This window comes from Herpailurus yagouaroundi, unplaced genomic scaffold (genome assembly GCF_014898765.1).
Source record: "Herpailurus yagouaroundi ecotype Mexico unplaced genomic scaffold, PumYag 77, whole genome shotgun sequence".
Taxonomy (NCBI): domain Eukaryota; kingdom Metazoa; phylum Chordata; class Mammalia; order Carnivora; family Felidae; genus Herpailurus; species Herpailurus yagouaroundi.
In genome coordinates this window covers 37,325,860-37,348,739 of record NW_024412388.1, presented here as the reverse complement: position 1 = coordinate 37,348,739, position 22,880 = coordinate 37,325,860, and the positions used below count along the sequence as shown (strand labels likewise).

The following is a 22,880-nucleotide window of genomic DNA, read 5'->3' as shown; positions in this document are numbered from 1 at the left end:
GATTTGCCAAAGTGAGTGTGAGCAGGGGAGGCATGAGGCTTTGCACACAAGCTTGGAGGAGGGAGGCAAACCCTGCTGTGTCACCATGTCTTCCCAGATGGAGGACGGGAGCAGCATGCCTGATAAGGACCTCTGTGCTGAAGTTGACACGTTCATGTTTGAAGGCCATGACACCACAGCCAGTGGCATCTCCTGGATCCTCTATGCCCTGGCCACACACCCTGAGCATCAACAGCAGTGCCGGGAAGAGGTCCAGAGCCTTCTGGGAGATGAGCACACTGGTGAGTGCTCATGAGATGGGAGACCCCTGCTCACTCATTTAGAGAATTCCCTGCTTGCCAGCATCTTGCCTGTCCTTCAGGATAGCTTTGTTTCAGGGACCACCTAGACCAGATGCCCTACACCACCATGTGCATCAAGGAGGCACTGCAACTCTATCCGCCAGTTCCAGGCATTGGAAGAGAGCTCAGCAAGCCCATCAGCTTCCCTGATGGACGGTCCTTGCCCAAAGGTATGAGCATCACCACACTCACTAAATAAGAACACATGGGAAGCCAGAAATCTATACACCCCAAGGCAGTTCCTGAAAGTCTTTGAGACTAGTTTCCACCTCAGAATCAATGCTTCCTTTGCAGTTTGGGTGAGGTATATGATGTGCTTTGCACAGAGTTTAAATCCAGCAGAAACTCAATAAACAAATGGCAGCCTCTGAATGTGGCTTTGGGTTTTGCCGTAATATTCTAATTCCCTGAGATGTGAATGCTTGAAAGACAATCAGGTGGAGTAGGGGGAGATGTTATCTTTCCTTTTGGGGTCTAGGTTACTGAGAGACATTAAAAAATTCACTGTCATGGCTCAGATGGTCCAAGATCTGGAGAGCCCTCAGGCTGGTGGCAGAGAGAAGCTGAAGATCATACCTGAGATCCCAGCCATGGTTGGAGGCCAACATTCGGCTCACCACTGATCTGAATCCCAGCCCTGCCACATTCTAACTGTGTGGTCATAAGCAAGTAGCTTAGCTTCTTGAGGCTCAGGTGCCTCATGTGAACAATGGAGATATGAGCACATTCATTGGACGGTTGTTGTGAGGATGGATAAGTTCATGCATATTCCCCAAAGGCTCATAGATTGTACTTGACAAATGTGAGTTGTCTGTCACTTTAGTTCCTCCAGAACATAAGCCTCCAGTTCTTTCCTGCTTCTCAACCTGTTCTGGTTATCTAGTAATATGTTCACATATGCTTTGCCATGTAAGCCCCACCTCCCTTGCCACACAATCAATCCACTTGGAGTGATGAGAAGTGGCTCTCATTGTGCACGCACATGGCTCCTCATGGCATGAGTATGATCAGTCTTTTGTCTTCTGTCCCACAGGATTCTTACTCATGCTCTCTTTTTATTGCCTTCACCACAATCCAAAGGTGTGGCCAAACCCAGAGGTATGATGGCCTGGGTAGGAGGGGATGGGATGATCTCTCCAGACACATCCATCTTCCCCATCCCACCTCTGGGTAGTCTGTGTGGTGGTTGGTTGATAGGAAGGAGAGACTTGACTACACCTGTCCTGTCCCTGGTGTTCCCTCTGCAGGTGTTTGACCCTTCACAGTATGCACCAGGTTCTGCTCGACACAGTCATGCTTTCCTGCACTTCTCAGGAGGATCAAGGTGAGGTGCTTGAACATGGATGGGGGTGTTCTAGGCATATATTTGATGTTTATGACCTGTTCTGTTCATCTGTGATGTCTGCAGTTACTGGTCTTTTATGATTGTGTGTTGAGAATAGGTGTGTGTCTCTGTGTTCAAAGGAAAGGTGGCAATCACAACCTGCCATGATGTCTTTGACCCATGCTCTTACCCAATAGCCAACTATAATTCAGTATCATGGTGTTCCAAAGTTTAGTGTATTCCTGTGCTTTCCTCACTTTAGGAGGATGATTTCTCATAATCAGAATATTTCAGATGTTTGATTTTCTCAATTATTACTAATTTCTAAAGATGATTTTCTCTCATCCTATATTGTGAGTCCAGCCCACTGCTTTTTGTACCTAATTCACTGATCTGTCACTCACTGTATCAATGCTATTTGCCTGGGTTTGGATTTCCCATGGATTCCTGTTACAAATGGTCAAGTCATATACATGATTGGTTTGAGTAGTCATTTGAACAATGTCTCACATCAATACCTGTCTTCTCTATTTTTGCAATCTAATCCAACAAAATGTTTACTTTGCATTAATATTCACATAACCATGACAACTTTTCCAGCTAGCAAAATTCCTTATGCGAATGGGATTTATATATCTTAGTCCCAGAATCTATATAGTCAACATTGGCCAAAAGCACAAAATTGAGGACAATCAACTGCTTTTGAGAGAAAACCCACTAATTTGTAGATGACACTTTGTATATGGCATTTGCAAAGTTCCTGGTGTGTAAAACATAAATCAGACTTGAAGTGGCTGTGGAGCTGGATGACTATTCTCCAGAGTGGCTGCTCTGAAATCCTCCAGTGCTATTGAAATGGTCCTCTAAACAGTAACCTCCATAAACCTTGTAAATATTTACTAGAAACAAGTTATTTTCTGAATACGTAAATCTGTGAGTTCTTCAAATAGTGAATCCACTTTCACAGAATAGGCTTTAAGCAAACTACTCTTCCAGATACTCGCTGTAGGATTTGAGCCTAGACATTGGTGCAAGTCATATGGCTGCCAGTAGAGACAGGAGAGGGATAGACAGCTCCAGCCTAGCTCACACCTAATAGTTACTCATATTTCATTTCATTCCATTCAGGGTTTTTTTCAGTTCAATAAACATCATTCAGTTATAAGACTACTAATTAAGCCTATCTATGTATGCCAAGTCCTCTTCTAGGAGTTGGAAACACAGAGAAAGATACTGCCCTTGCCTCTTGGAACTGTCCTATTATGGAAGGTGATGTGTCCCTGAGTAAAAAACACTAGTGTGACTTCACGGTCTGTGAATACAGATGTGCTGCCAGCAGCAGAGGTGAGGGTGAAGTTCACAGTCAATAGATAAATGTCTCCACTCAAAGAGACATCATTCATTCATTCATTATTCTTTCACTCCATCATTTACTAACTGAACACACAGTAGGACATTCCGTGTACCTGGAACTGTCCTATTATGGAAGGTGATGTGTCCCTGAGTAAAAAACACTAGTGTGACTTCACGGTCTGTGAATACAGATGTGCTGCCAGCAGCAGAGGTGAGGGTGAACTTTCATTGCCCTTAACCTTGAGCATGTGGCAGGTAGAGGTAGAGGGAGCGTATTCTCAGGGATCTCATCAGCAGGAGCTGAGCTGGAAGGTGGAGCTGGATAGATGACAGGTGAGTGAGGCAACAAGCAGGAGAGGGTTTTCATGCCAGCTGAGGCACAGGGACATGTCTTAGCTGTGATGGAGGGCCTGGGAGGGTCTGAACTGGGCTGAGGCTTCAGGACAGGAAGGGAAGGCAGGAGACAGGAAAGCTTGGGTGAGGAGCCTGAGGGATGGCAGGCTTTATCAAGTACAATTAATATCTACAGCAGCTGGTTGAAGGAGGGGTCAAGGGGATGACAGGAGTCTAGACCCAAACTGGGTGGCAGATGGTGTAGCAGGTTGAGCATCGCTAAGGCCTTGCCCCTCCAGGATGTTTCCCTGTTTCCATTCTGACTTCCTTACACAATTCCACCTTGTCCTTTCTCTGAGGATCTGGGTCCCTATTGCTCCCCAGATGGTTAAGGCCTGAAGTGTGTCCCAGCCTATCCCCTATGGTACCCTATCCTGGCTTTCCCTTTATGAAATCAGAAATGGCTTATGGAGAGGGCAAATAATTTGATTAACTGTTGTAGTGATCACTTGACTTGCCTGGGTGGCTCAGGGGGCTGACCCCCTTGTAAGAGGATTTCAGTCCTGTTGACATCAGAGGTAGGAGAAGGAGCTAGCCCTGGAAGACTGTAGGCTTTGTCAAAGGTCAGAGGTAGAGTGTGAAGCAAGGCTTGGGTCAAGATGTGTGTGTATCCTATAAGGAAAGGGATCGGGGCCAGGTCCATGCAGGAGGTCCCTGCATGTGCTGTTCCCAGCAAGGGGATTGAGGCCACTTTGCATTCCCTTTTCCCTCCCTGACCCAGGAACTGCATCGGGAAGCAGTTTGCCATGAACGAGATGAAGGTGGCGGTGGCCCTGACCCTGCTCCGCTTTGAGCTGGCGCCAGATCCTTCCAGGGTCCCTGTTCCCTGGCCAAGAATTGTGTTGAGGTCCAAGAATGGGATCCACCTGCATCTCAGGAAGCTGCTCTAACCCCTGTGCAGACAAGGATGAGTCCTGAGGCCCTCCTGCCTGCCATCCTGTCTTCCTGTCCGTCTCCCCTGTCTCCTGTCTTCTGTCCCCCTCCAGCCTCCCTGATAGCCTCCTCTTGCCATCAGAGTGTCTGACCTTCTCTGTCTCACCCTTTGCCAGGTTTCCTATTTACTCATCTTTTACCTTTTTCCTATCTATGTGAATCCCTGCCTGTCCACTTAACCCAATGCCTGCTTGTCCCCCACCTTGCTTTCCTCTGCATGTCTTTCTCCTTTTGTACCTGTTTGGTTGTCCCTATATTATTTTTTTCTGGCTGCCAAAATAATTTACCATAGCCTTAGTGACTTATAATAATATCAATTTGTTCCCTTACAGTTCTGGAGTTGAAATTCTATAATTGATTTTGCTGGAAAACAGCCAAGAAGTTGGTACAGTCACACTACCTCCAGACTTTAAGAGAGAATCACCCTCTGCCTGTTCCAGCCTCTAGCTGCATTCCTTGTGATCTTTGGCTTCTGGAGCCTCCTCTATATTCAAATTCAGCAGTATCTTTCAATGTTTTTCTGCTTCTGTATTCATATCACCTTCTCTTCCATAAAGGTTTTTGTGATTGTATAGCCCTGCTTGGATAAAACAGACCTATCTCAGGTTCCAGGACATGGACTTGGGGAACCATCATTCACCCTGCTTAGTTTCTGTGTGATTGCTATTGGTCCATGCTCCCAGCTCTTTCCTGTGTGTTACCTGCATTCTTGTTTGTCATTATTCATATACCCTCTTCTTTTTTCCTCCCTGGAATAAAGTTCTTAATGTTGTATGGAGTGTGTGTCTTCTCTTGGAAGTAGATGAAGAAAAGAGAGAGAAGGGGGAGAAAGACAGAGGAGACAAGGAAGTGGGGTCATATCTGCTCTGTGATGCCAGAACCCCAGGAGGGCCGGATGTGTCCCGTTGCATCAGGCCATGGAGTGGTTGGCTATCTAGGCAGTACTGGTAGGAGCCCATGTGGGCCAATGGATTGGCCAGTGGCAAAGGATGTGACACCGACCCAAGCAGCAAATTGAAGGTGGCATCTCTCCCATAGGACAACCCCCTTGGCAGTCCCTTGCATCTCTGGTCTGCCACCCTGAGTGGGAGGGACTTTTTCAACCCTGCCCCATTATGTGACTGCTTGGGGGTTTGTCCTCCTGACCCTGGGCCCTGTTCCCAGGTCCTCCTTTGCCCTCCTCCACCTCTCTCAAACCAGCCCCCATTCTTTCCTTGGTTCTAAACACAGATCTCCCTCCTATTCCACTCCCTGCCATTCCTAGCCAGACCCCTGGATGCCATAGACAGACTTCCTTGCAGGCCTCTGCTTATGGTGTGATGCTACATTCTGCCTCCCTGAAGGGCCTTCTTCCCCAGTTGGTGCTTATATCTAGGACCTCCCTTTCTGTCCCCTGGCTTCCTAGATCACTGGGCTAGTTCAGCCCTGCTTTGAGAAGGGACAGAGTGGATGCTTGGTGTTTGACTAGGGGTTGGGGAAGTAAGCTGGGAAGGCACTGGACAGGAAGTCTGGAAGGTTCCCTGGCATCAGGTGGTGCAGAAGGGGAGGGGCTGAGGCTCAGAGAGTACAAGATAATGGGAGCTTGGAATTCTGGGTGGCCAGCCATGGACACATGCTCTGACCACAGGAATATACTGATGTTAATGATTGTGACCAAGAAGTAAGCCTGCTGCCTCTAGGCAAAAGAAGAAACCCAGGCTGAGTTCACACTCATATGCACAATCCCCATGCCACATACCTGTATAGCCACACCTGTGTGCACTCCTCACACACTCTATACTCTACCCCATACATGTGCATACAAATGCCAGGGGTCATAGGAAGCCACTGGGTGTTTGGAGTTCATCTTTGGTGCCCGCTGTTCTGCAGCCTCGGTCCTCCCTTGCCACGTGGAGCTTTCCCCTTCTGTCAAGCTTGGAGCTCTCAGCTCTGTTTCCCACAGACATACACTCTCAGAACAAGAGAATCAATACACCTATGGAGTCTTGGTCACGAGGGTCCAAAGTCAGAAGGCCTCATCTCAAGATTTTTTTCTGATGGGCATCTTGGCAGTTTCCTTCTCTTAACATTGAAGTAGGATAAGGGCCACCTCCAGTCCTTCCTCATAGGTTTCCTGACAAACCAGATAAGGGAAGCAGACAAGTCTTAGACTTGGGTGCCACCCATGGGCCAGAGGTGATTATGACCTCTGAGTTTTGCTCTCTGGTGATGGCTACCTCTACTTGCATAGAGAAAGGTCTGTCCACAAGCAGGACAGAGAGGGAAGTTGGTGGCATGGATGACACCCTAGCTGAGGTCTCAGCTCAGGTGGGTAAGGAGGTCTGGGTCTTGACAAGGCTTTGCAGGAGTGAGCAGGTGGCCCATAGCCAAACTTCCAGGGCTGTGGCCTTCTTTTAAGAAGGGGAAGCATCAATAGCAGGAAGGTTGTGTCTCCATATGGTACATCCTCAGGGCAACATGGAGACATCCCCAAGTCCCAGGGCTAGAATTCCCCTCTCTTATCCATCCCCTCCATCTCCAGTGTCCTCCTTTCCACTGTTGTCTAATTCCTGGATTGGAACTCAATAGTGGCCTTAGAACTTGAATCCTGGTGATATATGTGACCCCACCCATCAGGCAGCTGCCGCAGGGAATACTGAAAAATTTCTAATTCATCATGGGGCCCCCCAGTCTGAGGCCCTCCCCTAAAGCCTTTCTTTGTACCTTTGTACCTCACCTGCCTCAAGGTTTGATTTAAGCACTGTCTCTTCCAGGAAGCCCCCCTCTTTAATGCCACTCTACCGCTTTCTCCAGCAAAAGCCTGAACACTCAGAGTACTGGGTGACTGTGACACAGATGCTGACAATGGCTGGAGTGCTACAGAAACTTGTCTCAGGAGGGGCAGAAGATACACTTGGGAAACCATGTTCCATATTCCTTGATTTCAGTGGTAGTTGCCTGGGAATTTCCTTTAGAAATTCATTGCCTTGTACAGTTTTTGTTTAGGTAATTTTTCTTTATGTCTGTTATATTACACACACACACACACACACACACACACACACAGATGCACACACATGCACACACACACAGTTAAGCAGAGAAATACATCTCAGTGAGGGGGAAAGTCCTCAAAGCCATCCTTCTTTCATGTGGAGTAGGTGAGTGCTGGATCAGAATCATGAATCCCAAGACAAAGCTTCCATTGCATTCACTGCATCATCAGGGCTGGCATGTAAGTTTCTGCTACATTCTAGAAAGATTGTCAATTATAGGAGATAAAGGGAGATCCTAGAAGCAAGTATGTGCTCATCATATGTTTGTTGAATGAATGAGGTTTAGAATACACACATAATAAACATTTATTGACACACATGCTTACATGTCACTGCCCTCCAGGTGACTGTTTATGTGGGTGCCTGCTCCCCTTCTAAACTGTAAGCCTCCCAAAGACAGGGAGCCATAGCTATTCTATGATCCAGCTTGGGAGATTCTATGATCCAGCCCAAGGAGAGGCCACAGTCTGGGCTGTCTGGGGCCCTACCCTAGGCAGAGCTACTTCCCAGAGCCCAGGTGCAGAGGCTTCAGGCGGAGGTGGATTCCATTCTTGGAGCGCAGGATTAGCTGGGGCATCTTGATGGGGGGCTGCAAGGGGTCCAGGGCGAACTCAAAGCGGAGCAAGCAGAGGGCCGTGACCACCTTCATCTCATTCATGGCAAACTGCTGCCCGATGCAGTTCCTACCATGAGCAGCACGAGGTGGGATCAGACTATGGTGTGTCAAGAGTGAGAAAGTCCAAAACTCTTAGTGGCCAACAAAAGCCAATAACTATTTGTGGATGGATAACTGGCTGATCAATTGATTGACTTGGACACAGGCAACAGATCTTGGGAGCACAGTGAGGGTCCCAGACCGAGTAGATTCACATTGGGAGTTCTGGTTTGGGGGCTTCTCTTGGAATGACTCAGCCAGCCCACCACCTGCCAGGAACATGAATATGCTAATGGAAAGAAGAAAGTCCCTGGAACTTACTCTGCTTTAGGATCACCCAAAACCCAGTGGCAGCTCCCTTATCACAGAATTCCCCAAAATGGTGCTTTAACCACAACATCTTCCATTCTCCCCTCCCCAGTCCTGAGGGCCTGGGGACATTGGTCCTCTCCTTACCTGGGCCCAGCAGAGAAGGGCATGAAAGCAAAGGGGTGGCGTGTGGCCACATTCTCAGGAGTAAAGCGCAGAGGGTCAAAGACCTAAGAGGACAAGCCTTGTTTAAATATCTGCCAGGTGCTGGAGAGGGTGACCTCCATAGCCTCCCACCCCATCTGACCTCCAGGCCCAGGGATGGGGTACCTCAGAGTCAGGCCACACTGAGCTGTTCCTGTGGAGGGCATAGATGTGCAGAGAGATCAGGCTGCCTGTGGGCAGAGCAGAAGCTTGGTAGCTAGGTGGTCCTCAGAGAGCCATGCCCACCTCCTCACAGGGCCAGAATCCCCTAGTATTCTTCTAACTGGGCACGAGCCCCCGCCTGAGCACTGCCAGTGATGGAGTGTTCATCACCACGTTCAAGACATAAAAGTGCTTTTGATGATCATATCTACTTCCTCCAGTCCCAGCACTGGACACAAGCACCTGACGCAGACATTGTGGAATGGAGAGAGGAAAAAGGAGGACTGAACCCACCTTACCATGAGATAGGACAGGCAAGGACTATTACAACACTTTCTACTTTCAAATAATTGATGCTTGAGGGAAGTTACTATTCATAACCTTATGCTATCAATAATAACACCTACCATTCATCAGGTGCATGTTGTGTGCCGGATACAGAGTAAAACACTCCTTACGAAGCTACTACATACAGCTGCACAGGTTGTGGAATGCACATCATCATTGTCTATGTGAATGGTGCTTCCTGAAGTTGTTCAGGACACAACCTACATAGTGGTACATGACATCCCTGATGAATACTGTCTCTTTAACCTTGACAACAACCTTGTAAGGCAAATACTCTTCTTGCCCCTGCTCTACAGAAGAGGAAACAGAGGCTCGAGGTAGAGATTTATCCATACATTATAGAACCAGGATTTGGACCAAGGCCAAACACAAAGCTTGAGCTCTTCCCCATTGGTGCAAAGATTTGACCAAAGTGACAGAGAGTATCAGAGAAGCATCCACAAGGACTCCAGTTCCATCCTCAATCCATTCCATCTCACCTGCAGGTAGAGAGCGGCCATCCACAAAGTTGACAGGCTTGCTGAGCTGGCGGTACACCTGGGGCACAGGTGGGTAGAGGCGAAGGCTCTCCTTGATGCACATGGTCAAGTAGGTCATCTTCCCCAGATCATCCCTACCAGCAATACAACCAAGCTTTCTGGGGATGGGAAGGAATGGGGTTCCACAGGAAGGCAGCCTCCAGCCCCACCTTTCCACCTTAACCACCATCACACATCCAACAGGGAGAGGGACATAAATGCTTCAAGTGTCTACACCAGACTGGAATGGGGTAGCCACTTGGACCCAGGGGTTCTGGCTCCACTTTTCCTTTTTTTCTTTTTTTTTTTTTTCTGATTCCACTTTTCTCCATCCCTCCCTCATTGCTGCTAGAAAAGGAAGGCACAGAACCCTAGAGTTGTATGTGTATCCAGCCATCAAAGACAGTCACTCCTGTGTCTCTCAAGGCCCCGCAAAAGCCCCATAAAGGACAATTCTTTAGGTTCCACTTGGTTTCCCCTGTGGAGCTGAGGTGGAAGAAAACAAGGGCTGATATACATTGGTTGAATGAAGAAATAAATGCATAAACTATGACAAGCTCAGTTCAAAAACAAAAATTGTATTTCTCTTTTCCTCTTTTCTACCAGGAAGCTCACACATAAATGTGGTCCAACCATGATCACTATGCAGCACTTTATTAGAGAGCCCCAAACCCTAAGGATTTTTTTTTGGCCAGGTCCTCATTTTTTTTTAGATATACTTGACTTTGTTAAAACCAGGAACTTGTATTCATCAAGAGATACCTTAGAGGAGATGAAATGGCAGGTTACACACCGGGATAAGATATTTTCAATTAACATTAACAAAGTATTATATACCAGTAATAATTTTTTCATTTGTTTTATTACTTGTATTGAATAAGTGTCCTGTAAGTTGCTTCAAGTTCTAACTGAAATGAAGTGAAAATAAAATAAATAAATATTTTAACTCCCTGCCTCCAAGCTGTGTTCATGTTGTTATACCACCTAAATGCCTGTTTCTTTCTTCCTTTGCCTGAGTGTCACCCCTCCTTAGAAAGCCAACTCAAGTGGCATCTGGGTGGCTCAATCAGTTAAGCCTCTGACTCTTGATTTTGGCTCAGGTCATGATCTCACAGTTCATGGGTTTGAGCCCTGCATTGGATTCTCTCTTTCCTTCTCTCTCTGCCCCTCCCCTACTTGTTCTTGTTCTCTCTCTCTCTCTCTCCCTCTCTCTCTGTCTCTCTCTGTCTCCCTCTCCCTCTCTCTCCCTCTCTCAATAAATAAATAAATTAAAAAAAAAAAAAAAGAAAGTCAGTCCAAGCCCCACTCCTTCTGATTCCTCTGCTCTCAACATGGGCCACTCAATCTTACTCCATTCTGTGTTTTCTCTCTAGCTTTTGGTTATTTGGTTCAACTTTCTAAAAACCTCCTAATGGCAACAACTTGGCTCCTTTTCCTTCTCTTCCCAGCCGCACCCCCAGAAGCACCTGGCACATGGCTGGACACCCTGGGAGGTTTCCAACATCTGGCTGGTAAAAGTATATAGTGGAGACATCAAATCTCAGATCCTGAAATATAGGTCAGTCTCCTTCCGGTGAATCTAAAGTCTCTCCCACTGACGGAGCATTTGCTGTGCTATGCTGTGTGCCTAACCCCATGTTGGAGGTAGCCCAGGAGCCAGAGAGAAAGTTAAGGTGGCTGACAGAAGGCCAAGGCCTGAGGGGGAGGAGGGAGGGAGAGAGGGGCCTGTGGGAGAATCCCAGAGATGACCTGCAAAGAGGTCAGCATCTGTCAGTGTCATGTCAACGAGTTCAAATTTGAATCAAGAAACAGAGAACAATTGAAAGATTTTAAGTGGTGGGGTTTGGGAAACAGGCTTTTCTCTTTCACCAGAGGAGTCTAGAGGCTGCACATAACCATCCAAAGGCAGGTGGGAGGGATGTGGTCAGCTCCCCAGGGTTTGGCTGTATCCATCCTCAGTTCCCTCCTATCTCCCGGCATCTGGCCCCCACTGTTCCATCCAGCACCCCAGAAGGGTAGTCAGGTTTTGCCAGCAGAGGCAGTCAGTACACCAAAAATCGGCCTCCTGGTGGCAACTCAACCTGAAAAAGGCTGCACTATGGGAGAAGGAGCTGAGGGATGTGTCTGCAGAGGTCCCCCCCCTGAAAGCCACAGCACTGGAAGGAACAGGACAATGGCCACCACCTTCACCTAGTTTCCAGGATGGCCCCCCTGCATCATCTGAAGATGACACCAGACAGCATAGGCTCAACTTATTGCTGGGACAGGGAAGCAAGACACTGTGCTCAGCCACAGCCTCACTCACCACTGGAAGGAGTCCCGGTCCCCAAGGATCTCGCAGACCTCCTCCCGGCAACGACTCTGGTGCTCCGGGTACAGGGCCATGCAATAGAGAAACCAGGAGATGCCACTGGTGGTGGTGTCATGGCCTTCAAACATGAATGTGTCCACTTCAGCCCGCAGATCTGCATCGGACAACTTGATCCCACTTTCATCCTAGGTTAGGGAAGGCATGATGGGACAGCTCAACGTATTTGAGATAGGTATCAAGAAGACATCATAACAGCTGTCAAATGAAGGTCCAAGGGAGAGAAGGAAAACTCCTTTTCAGACTGGGAGTTGAGACCTTCCCCCAGATTCCTATCCCAGGCATGGTTTGGATGCCTCCTACTCCAGGAAACCTTCCCTGATCCCTCTGCCCAAGTGACCTTACCCAGCCCTGACAGTCAATTCTGCTCAGAATGCCACCTGGCAGAGGAAGAGATCTTTGTCACTGTCCACCTCCTGTCTCCTCCACTAGACTATAAGTGTCTGGATGCAAGGCCAGGTCTTTCTCATCTTCCGCACAAGAACTAACCCAGGGTAGGGGTTAGTGAGTTTGTAGAGTGGATGAATCAAGGAAGGAAGAAAGGAAGGAAAGGAAGGAAGGAAAGACTCTTCAGAGTCTTAGAAGGCTAGAATTGGTCTTTAGGACTTCTAACATATGACCCAGGCTTCCTGCTACTACATCTCTCCCCACTGCCACAGCTTCCCATCTATGAGTTTTTTCTGATGTGTGTCATAAGACAAGGAGCAGGTCATATTTGCTGGGGAAAGAGAAGGAAAGTGCTTACCAGCCCCTGCTGCTGTCCAAGGGAGGGGCTTGACCCCTCTGGTACAAGTTCTCGGGTTGGGGTGGCCCACTGCACACTCACTCACCCGAGCCCCCAGAAGAATATCTAGGAAGTCCAGGTGCCTCCGGTTCTGGATCTTCTCCTGCTCTTTCTCATCTTGCAGGGCTGCCTTTCGTTCCCTGATGACCTGGTCTGGGCCAGGAGCAGAGAGTGTCACTGCCTGGGGACCCATTCTCTGCCTGAAGGGGGGGCTGAAATTCTGCAATGGCAGAGGTCCCAGATGGGCCTAGAGGAGCTAGACTGGACCCTTGGCTTCCTGTGGTTGGGCCCTGTGGGAAATGCCCACCTGTGTGGTCGTGGGCTTCCTGGCAGGCCCGTAGGAAGCGTCGGCCGTGTGGGGTGAGCCAGTAGATGAAGTCATTATGGTACTGGAAGGACTCGATGCGCTGCTGCATCAGCAGAGTGAGGTCGCTGACCGCCAGGTAGTAGCTATTGTCCCTACACAGTAGAAGAGTGGGCAGGAGTGCTCAGACTGTGACCCACAGAGTTGCCTGGGGCAATTCCATTCCAGAATCCAGCCCCAACCACATGCTTCTCACCCTTCCTCTCCCTGCCATTAAGCCTCTCCACCAAAGGAAGAATCTGTCTTCTAACTTTGGGCAAGGCCCAGTTGCCTCCACCTATGCCCAAGCTGGGGCTTCCTAGGGCAGGACCCTATGTCCTCTCAAACCAGGGCCCTAGAGTCCTGCCAACACTCCCCACTGAGCTGGCCTGGGTAGATAGAGACTGTGGTCAGCCCCAAGTACCCCCGGACCTGTGACTGAGACCGCTGTTTCCTTTGCCAAAGGTGCACTTCATGAGTGAGTCCAGCGCCATGTGGCCCACATCACAGAAGATGTCAAAGCTCTTATCCTCACGAGCCTTTTCTTCCCACTTGTCCTGGAGCCCAGAAATGGAAGGTAATGTCAGGGGGTCAGCTGGGCACCCCCACCCCTGTCCTCCAGGACGCACAGCCTATCCTCTCTCCCATGAACCAAGTCCCTGGCCTGGCCTCCATCCTGCTGGAATGTAGGGGTGCAGGGCAGGTAGGGGCTTCAGGCTAGGGTAGGACCAGGAGGCAGCACATACAGACACTGAGCCAGAGAGCCTACATAAAGGGAAAAGGAGGGCTGAGAGGTGGGGAGCTCCTCAGCACGGCCTGTGTATAAGTCAGGCCTGCAGTGATGCTAGCGAGGAGTCTCCTACGAGGGGAAAGACTACCCTGGGTAACTTCTAGGGATTACCCATCCCTGAGAGTCAGAGCCTGATCCCTGATCTTTGGCATCCCTTTCAGAGATGAGTTGCTAATGACATTTTAGATAGTTGTGGTAGGCAGAGAATGAGAAGGAAGCACTTTCCAGATATGAAAGACCTTCCTAATATTCTCAGATATAGGTATCCCTCCAGTCTGCTACAGGAGGATCCCTACTGGGGACTCACAGAAGCCTTTTGTTCTGGGAAGAGGGATGCCTGGATTTCCCAGTGGAGACAGGGCCAGAGCTGCCCAACTACTTGGAGCCTCAGCACTTGGTCAGAACCCAGCACACAGCAGGTATCAGGCACAGCAGGGCTTGGCACTGCTATTATAGGCAGTACAGGCCTTTGGGGTCTTAGCAATTCTCCTCATGGCCCTGCCCCAGGGAAGCTTGGGGGTGGGGAGGAGGCAACCATAGCCTCCAGGAGCCTGGCACTGGGACCTCACCAGCATGGCATGCGTGGAGTTGTTGAACACAGCCACGTAGGGTTTCAGCACATCATAGTGGAAGCCAGGTGTGAGCAGCTTGCGGTGCTCATACCACTTGGGCCCATGGAGGACCAGCAGGCCTTTCCCTGGGTAAAAGATGGCAGAGGGGAAGCTGGTCATCTACAAGATCCTGTCCCACACCTGGCAGCTTGGGGCTCCCACCCCAGTCCTCCTTACCCAGACTCCTGTCCCAACAACTCTGCCTTCTAGCCACCCAGTGTTTGCAGCCTCTGATGAAACCAGCCTGGCCCTACCATCATTCCCTCCTCAGGCTTTTGCCCGGCCAGCACCACCAATAAAATCTCCTAGGATCCCACTCCAGGGCCACCTATTCCAGGAAGCTGTTTCTCAGACTCATGTATTTTCCAAAGCCCTTGCTATGCCTGTCCATGGAAGAGGACATACCCAGCAGGAGAAGATGCTTGAGCCCCACTTCCCCAGCCAGCTAGGAGCTATCCTGCCTCTTCCCCTGTGTCCCCACTGAGCAGCTGAGCTTGGGAGGGGCACTTGGGAGCCAGGTGTTCCCATGGATGAGATAAGACTGAGTTGGCACAGGACAGAGAGGGATGGGACAGGGAAGGATCCTGGTAACCCAGCACTAAGGTCAGAGAAAGCAAGTGCCCACTCACCAATCCACTGGAGGAAGAAATCATACACGTCCGCAGCCTTGGGATCTGAAGGAGAAAGAGAAGATCGGGTCATGCAAAAACTAGGAGATACCCGAAAGAGGCTTATTAATCAATAGGATGTGGACCTCAGCTGCCCAGATGTAAGGTGCAGACCCCACGATTCCTCCCCACTTGGAGCTCTGAGCCTTTTGCTCTCAGGAAACCCCACCCTCTCCTGGGAGGCCTCACCTCCTCGGCTATACACAGCCTTGACATAATCAGGCTCATAGATGTTCAGGAAGCCAAGGAACTGTCCAAGCCAGAGTGGGTGGGCATAAGGGAACTGGTGGGCCCAGGACACCACCTTGTCCAGGCTCCCTGTCTTCTGGATCTGAAATAGTTAAAGAAGAGCAAGACATTCAGGGAACACTATCACCAGCCAGGCCTTAAGTCCCTGGGCAGGAAGAGAGGAGGCTGCCCAGAGAGACCCTTGGGGCTTCCTCCCCTCCTCCTGCATTCCTCTGCCAGCCAGTCACAGTCCTATATATCTCTGGGCTCAGGCCCCTCTCCAGTCCCAGAGCCACTGCTGTAAGTCTAAGCACACTCTTACTATACGTGGTTTAGCTTAACAATCCCAAACTAGCCAACCTGCTTCCATCTGGTACCTGTCACCAACACTCTGTCTATACTGCTCACAAAAAGCAAATGCTTTTGAGCATTAAACTTTTTCATAGTTTAGAAAGATAGTTTAGAAAGATAATACCAGCTTGCTGTGCAATGCAGAAGTCTGCTCGATTCTGCCCCTGCTATGTCATTCAACACATTTGTACTGAGGTCCTACTATAGGCAGGGCACTGTCTAGACGTCCCAGGGGATGGGACAGACATGGTTCTACCCTTTCATTCTATGGGGAACACTGATAATATTCAAGTAAACAACAAGTAGAATGAATACAGACAGTAGTAAGTGTAACAAGGGAACAAACACAGTCTTATGAGAAAGACTAACAGTGCTATGAGAACAGACTAATCTGCTTAGACAGGTAGATCCAGGATGGCCTCTTGTTGGAGAGGACACTCAAGGTGAAAACCAAAGGATAACAAGGAGCCAGCAGTGCAAAGAGTAAGGAAGGAACACTCCCAGTAGAGCAAACAGCAAGCACAAATGCTCTGGGGCAGGGGGAATGTGGTGTCTTCCAGGAGCTGCCCCTCGGTGGGACAGTGGCCTGAGATGAGGTTGGAGAGGTTATCTAGAAGGTGGTGTGTGCTCTTTGGGGGATTTTCTAGCTACATCTACTCAACCAGATGTGCTTTATATAAATGTACTTTTCTGAAACCTGCCTTTTTCATTTAACATATTTTGTCCTTGTTTTCAAACTCATGCATTTAACTGTCCCTCAATATTTTTAGCTATTTCAATTATATGGTATTCCACTATAGTGATGTACCATTATGTACTTATCCATTTTCCCCTATTCAGAGGCAGTCTTTCAGAGATATACTTAAAACCCTTCAGTGGCCTGCCCATGGGTCTCAGAATAAAGTTTGAGCTCCAGAGTTTGTGAGGAGGTATAGTTATAGCTAATTGGGGAGCTGGGATGTGAACTAAGGAAAGCTGACTTCACAGCCTGCAATCTTTGGAGCTTGGAAGATCTGGGCTTGATATTGATTTCCCCTATTTTTAGATGTGTGAATGTGGGCAACATCTTTAGGCTTTCTGAATCTTACTCTTCTCATCTGTAAAATGGTAATGATAACTTACCTTATAGGATTTTTTTGGTATTAATTAAATCATGCAGGGCATGTGTTATTTGTTGAGGTCATGTGGCATTTATTTTTTTTTTTTTAATTTTTTTTCAACGTTTTTTATTTATTTTTGGGACAGAGAGAGACAGAGCATGAACGGGGGAGGGGCAGAGAGAGAGGGAGACACAGAATCGGAAACAGGCTCCAGGCTCTGAGCCATCAGCCCAGAGCCTGATGCGGTGCTCGAACTCACGGACCGCGAGATCGTGACCTGGCTGAAGTCGGACGCTTAACCGACTGCGCCACCCAGGCGCCCCTCATGTGGCATTTAAAGCCCTTAACTGATATATTATATGGAAGGACCCGGCACTGGATCCTGCACAAGGTAAGCCCTTGACTTGTAGTTACCTCCCCTTCAAGCCTATCTTTCCCCAACATTTTCCTCCTCCCTGCATCTCCTGCCATATCCTACTCCCAAATGCCCCCAAACTACACTAAAGAATTCATTCTGAACATGCCCTACGATACTTCCACCCATGGATAAAGGATTAATCCTTGTCCCGAGTCACATGGGAAGTTGAGCTTGAGTTACACCCTCCATCTCCATTCCCTTGGAAACCTGGTAACTGCCTGTGGCGTTCTCTGTTAGTGTCCACTCTAGTATCTGGGGCCACAGGCTCCCACTGCCCAGGAACGTCCTGGGATTGGAAAGTGGGGGCCAGATTCCCCAGACCGGCTCCTCTCTAGGGTGGACATCCTTAGGGGTCCATGGGTGCTCTAGTCTCAGTCCTCCCCCACCCCACCTCTTGGTCACTACCTCTCCCCACAAGACTGGGCAGCACTAAGCATGTGCATAAACCCTAACCAGTATCAAGGACACCAAAACTGTATATTCAAAGCTAAAAGATTAGAAATATCTACCAAGAAGAACTAACAACAATTGAGATGAGGCAGCATCTATGAAATAACCATAAAAAATCAGTTTAAGAAAATGGATTAGATTTACACAAACTCCATGGAGCTAAGCACAGAGTCATCAGGAGATTGGAGGGGTATGTAATGGTCCACGGGGTAGAGAGACAATTTCCACCCCACCCTAGTGACAAATAGGTGACTTCATTCTCTATCCTCCTTTTCAGAGACAAGTGTACTACCACAAATGTGCATGTGAACACATGTGAATGGCTGTGAACACACAACTCAGAAGAGACCCTTGGCTCAACAGAAGGAGCAGAGGGACTTTGGGTGAGATTCACATGGGTCACCATGACTCTCCCAGCCACCACATATTGGCTAAGAAGTTATGGTGAGCCTTGCCCAAAGTCACACAATCCTCAAGTCCAGGTCTTTCAGTTCCAAAGCCTGTGCTATGCCTCCAATACCTCCCTGTCTTCAGCACCGAGGATGAGCTCCAGCCCCAGGAATGACCAGGTTGGAAGGGGAACACAGGGAAGCATCCAAACACCTAAGAAGACAGGAGGACAGGGGCCCAAGAAGTGCCCAAGTCATGGGGATGCAGACATTGGCCCCCACCCTATACGAGCAGTTTTGCTGCCCCAAATTGGGTCCCCCAGGGATTCATTCACACATTCAACAAGTGGGCATGGAGTACCCACTCTCTCTCTTTTTAAAAAAAATGTTTAATGTTTATTTATTTTCGAGAGACAGAGTGCGAGTGGGGGGGGGGGGGCGGCAGAGAGAGAGGGAGACACAGAATCTGAAGCAGGCTCCAGGCTCTGAGCTATCAGCACAGAGTCTGACACAGGGCTCAAACCCACGAACTATGAGATCATGACCTGAGTTGAAGTCTGGCACTTAACCGACTAAGCCACCCAGGCACCCCGAGTACCCACTCTCAATGCTAGACAACAGGGCTAGTTCCTGGGGGAACAGTAGTGAGCAAGGCAAAGCTCTGACTTCTCCAAACTCACATGCCAAGTGGGGAGAAAGGAAATAAACAGGAATCAAATGCATTAGCAATATAATTTCAGATAGCAGTAACTCCAGGAAGAAAAATAAAGCAAGCTAAGGAGCAAGGCTCCTACTGTAGACAGCGGCTTAGGATGGTCAGGGAAGTCCTCTCTTAGGGGACATTTGAGCAGAGATCAGCAGAAGCACCTTCTAGAAAGCTCCATAGCATTGGGCCACTATCTACTTCTCAAAAGCTGCTTTCCTCAGTTGTCCCCTTCATCCCTCTGCTCCTTGCTCCCAGAAAATTAGCTTTGCTCTACTTCATAAAGGAAACAGAAGCCATCAGATAAGAGGGCCCTAAAACCACAAGATCTGAAGAACTATCTGCTCTGCACCAGCTTCCCTCCTGTTCCAGTAGAGGAGGTGCCCAGGGCCTCCAACCCTCCCTTTGGGCACCTCACCCATCAATCACCCCCTCACTCTCCCACATCACAGACCCCATCCTCTATTGGCTCCTCCCACCTGCATTTAAAACATGCTCAAGTCTCTCTCACAAAACAAAACAAAACCTCCATGGATTCTGCTTCCTCCTCTAGCTAACACCCCCATTTTCCTTCTCCTTTCATAACTTCTCAAAAGAGTTTTCTGGATGTTTCCACTTCCTCCCTCTTCAGCCCTCATCTCTCCAACACTGCTGTTGCTAATGTGACCAACACCCTTCTTGTGGGTGAGCCCAGTGGATTTCCAGCTGCTGTGACACAGTCGATTCCCTCCTCTTTCTTGAACTCTGTCCTGGATGTCTTCCCACCTCTCCCGATGCACCCTCTTGGTAGCTCCTCATCCATTATTTATCAATCAAAGAGTGAGGCTCCCCCTAGATCCAGTCCTGGGCCTCTTCCCATGCTACACCTTCTCCCTGGAGGCTCTCACCTACTCCCATGACTTCCTTTGCCATCTATCTGAGACTACAAAATTGACAGCTCATCCCAGCTTATCTTTCTCCTAATCTCCAGAAACATGACCAGCCATCCCCTGGAAATGTCATGTCTCTGCATGACACCCCCTAGGCCCTCAGACCCAGCATTTTCAAACATCAACACAATATCTGCCCTCTTCACATACCTAGGAATGGAATCACCATCTGCCCTGATACCAGCCAGAAACATGGAATGAAGTCCTCCCCCCTAATTCATAGTAATACAAAAGGGGATGCCCTATGGAGGTTGCCTTTCTCCCCTGCAGGACCCCCAAGTGATTTTTTTCCCTGGAATCAATAAACCAGAACTAAGAGAGCCAGATATAGCAGTTCCTGGGAAACTCTCCAAATCTGGACCCCAAGGCTCCTGTGCCCAGACACTGGAAGGTGCTGTCAGCCTTAAGCCTTTTTGTCTTGGGTCTCAAATCCCCACATTTTTACACTTAGACACAGAAATTCATTCCTCCTGGTTACAGTCCAGTCTTGTGGCTCAAGGAGACCTTTTCTCTCTTTAGGTGACTTTTCTAAATTCGGTTCTTATCCAGCTGTATTAATGCCACAGTTTAACAAAGCTCCCCTTTTCCTAGTGCATACAGGGGACCTCACTGACACCATTACATCTGGCTGTGGAGGAGGTCTTACTGCCAGCTTCTGCCATGCCCTCAATGCCAGGACAGCCTGCTCTACCTCATACTCCTCCCCATGTCACTAATATGTCGTTCCACTAACATCTGCTTGGATGGGAGCCTCAGCCCTGTCCTGCTCTTCCTGCCTCCTTTTTGGTCTCTGCCAATCTAGCCACCATCCCAAAGCCAGTGTTCACACAAATCTGAGCTCATCACTTCCTGACTTGAATCCCTTCAATGGTTCCCCATTGCACTCAGAACAAAGCCTTTTGATGTGGCCTACAAGGTCCTATGTGATCTGCACCTGCCCTCTTCTGGCTTCATCCTCTTGCTTCTGTCCTCCCCCCTCAGAACTCCAGAAGTGAACAGCCATGAACATACTAGATCTAGAGAAAGAAGTATTTGTTGAACAAATTAATTTCCTACACACTCGATGCTCTTTCCAGCCGCTGTGCCCCTACACAGGTAGTGTCTTCCACCCTTCCTTCCTCACTTCCATAGGCTGCTGCATCTAGATCTTTTGGGACTCACTTCAGCATCCCCTGCCCAGGCTGGGCACTGTGTTGTGTTATCTGTCTCTCTTACAGACCAGGTCACTCTAAGGCTGGCTCTAATCTCATTGCTTTATTCTCTGCCCTCAGCAGAGGGCAAGGCCCAGAGTTGTTGATCAGATAACACAAGCTGTTTGAGAAAAGAAGAACCTTATCTGACTCCCAAAGACTGGGTTGATTTTGGAGAAAGGAAGAGGATGAAAGAAACCAATGCCTCAGTGTGTTTTGCAGCAAGAATCTCTCCACAGGGGTTTAACAGCTGACATCTGCCCAGCACTTTGCAAAGTATCTATCTATATTTTATCTTTTCTGATCCTCTACTAACCCAACAATGTAAAAATGCTTATCTCCATATTGTTGACGAGGAAAGGGAAGCACAGACAAGAAGCACAGTGAAGGCCCATCAACTGAATAAAAATGAGCCAGGGCCCCAGACTCCAGCCAGGGCCCTTCACTTCACAATACAAGGTCAGGGGCACTGCCCCAGTGATGAGCAAGGCCAGGGAGGAGGACTATGCAGTCCCAGGGGATCACTGTTCCTGGGCTTGGAGATGGCATTCTCCCCTCTTCCCCCTCACAACAGTCCAGATTCTCCAGCCCCTCCCAACCTCAGACCAACAACATGACATGGCACCTACTATGTGCAAGATCCTCTCTGGGCCCCAGAGTAGAAGAAGGGGGACCCTGGAAGAATAAGACATGATCCCACTTCAAGGGGACACACTGTGAGAATTGAATAGGATGATAGGCAGATGTGTCCAGGGCCTCTAGACTGTAATCAGAGATAAAAAAGGAAAAATTAAGGGGTGCCTGGGTGGCTCAGTTGGTTGGGCATCCAACTTTGGCTCAGGTCATTATGTCATGGTTTGTGAGTTCAAGCCCCACGTCGGACTCTGTGCTGACAGTTCAGACCCTAGAGCCTGCTTCAGATTCTGTATCTCCCTCTGTCTCTGCCCTACCCCCACTTGTGCTCTGTGTCTCTCAAAAATGAATAAATGTTAAAAAAAAATCTTAGGAGCACGTGGGTGGCTCAGTCAGTTAAGCGTCCAACTTCAGCTCAGGTCATGATTTCACAGCTTATGAGTTTGAACCACAAATCGTATTTTTTAAAAAAATTAAAAAAAAAAAACTTAAAAAATAAAATAAAGGGAGAAGTTAATCCTGATGGACAGTTCTGCCCCCACCTCCTGCCCTTCCTTTCCTACTTCCACAATCACTAGGCTAGGAATCAAACTTGCAGTCACTTTGTACGGAAAGATCATGTCCTGCATGAAAAGGCACAAGTCTTGCACCCAGCCTTGTCTCATTTCCTGAGCTACTATATGGACATAGGCAAATACCTCCCCTTTTCTGAACCTCAATTTCCTCATCTTGGTTTGGAAAAACATCCCTACACTTACCCTCCCATCCCTCAGGCTCACATGTGGATCCAACATAGCAGAGGTGCCAAACCCCAGAGGAATGTAGAGTTGTTAGGCCTGCCATGGTTCCCCAGGAAACCTTTGTAGGCCCAAAAGAACCTCCCCTCCAACACTTGATCTTTCTTCCTGGTGCCAAGGCCCTCCAGATTCTTGTGTAAGAGCCAAGAAGCCAGAGCTAAGCTGTGCTCCAAGCCCTCTATACATCTCAAGGTGGGGGACAGGGGCATTTGGGGGGAGGAGGGCATCCAGCTCTCACATGAGATAGGGGAGCAAGTCCCTGGGCTAGGGAGGCCTACGGGCCTAGGGCAAGCCTAGCTTTGGTGGAGGCAAATAGAAGTGGAAGGAAGTGAGAGGCAAGGGATTGAAGGTCTCCCTAAATGCCTTTCACACCTCCATTAGGGTTGACCTTCCCATGACCTCCTTCTCTACTCAGCAAAGCCTCTCCTTAACCCACTGGTCTCACTACTTGTCTTCTCCATCACTGTCTCCTCTATCAAAACCCTCCCTTGGGGCGCCTGGGTGGCGCAGTCGGTTAAGCGTCCGACTTCAGCCAGGTCACGATCTCGCGGTC

General features: G+C 48.8%; 2 protein-coding genes across 5 annotated transcripts in view; one reads left to right on the top strand and one right to left on the bottom strand.

Annotated features, from left to right (window-relative positions):
* Positions 1-5,118, top strand: part of LOC121017620 (cytochrome P450 4A11-like) — a 7,086-nt gene extending 1,968 nt beyond the window's left edge. Inside the window, exons 3-7 of the mRNA XM_040455968.1 lie at positions 4-287; positions 377-511; positions 1,375-1,439; positions 1,589-1,665; positions 4,133-5,118. Coding sequence (XP_040311902.1) covers positions 4-287; positions 377-511; positions 1,375-1,439; positions 1,589-1,665; positions 4,133-4,301 — 730 coding nt within the window. The 3' untranslated portion in view covers positions 4,302-5,118. The remainder of the gene's footprint in view (positions 1-3; positions 288-376; positions 512-1,374; positions 1,440-1,588; positions 1,666-4,132) is intronic.
* A 2,549-nt stretch (positions 5,119-7,667) lies between these two features.
* The window catches only part of LOC121027069 (cytochrome P450 4B1), a 60,926-nt gene continuing 45,713 nt past the window's right edge, over positions 7,668-22,880 (bottom strand). For 3 of the 4 annotated variants that reach the window (XM_040470128.1, XM_040470127.1, XM_040470125.1), the window contains exons 2-12: positions 15,329-15,470; positions 15,101-15,145; positions 14,430-14,557; positions 13,503-13,627; positions 13,035-13,186; positions 12,774-12,880; positions 11,881-12,071; positions 9,537-9,670; positions 8,674-8,738; positions 8,491-8,573; positions 7,668-8,062 (exon numbers count right to left, since the gene is read on the bottom strand). In XM_040470128.1, coding sequence (XP_040326062.1) covers positions 7,879-8,062; positions 8,491-8,573; positions 8,674-8,738; positions 9,537-9,670; positions 11,881-12,071; positions 12,774-12,880; positions 13,035-13,186; positions 13,503-13,627; positions 14,430-14,557; positions 15,101-15,145; positions 15,329-15,470 — 1,356 coding nt within the window. In that variant the 3' untranslated portion in view covers positions 7,668-7,878. The other variant, XM_040470126.1, reaches the window with a different exon arrangement.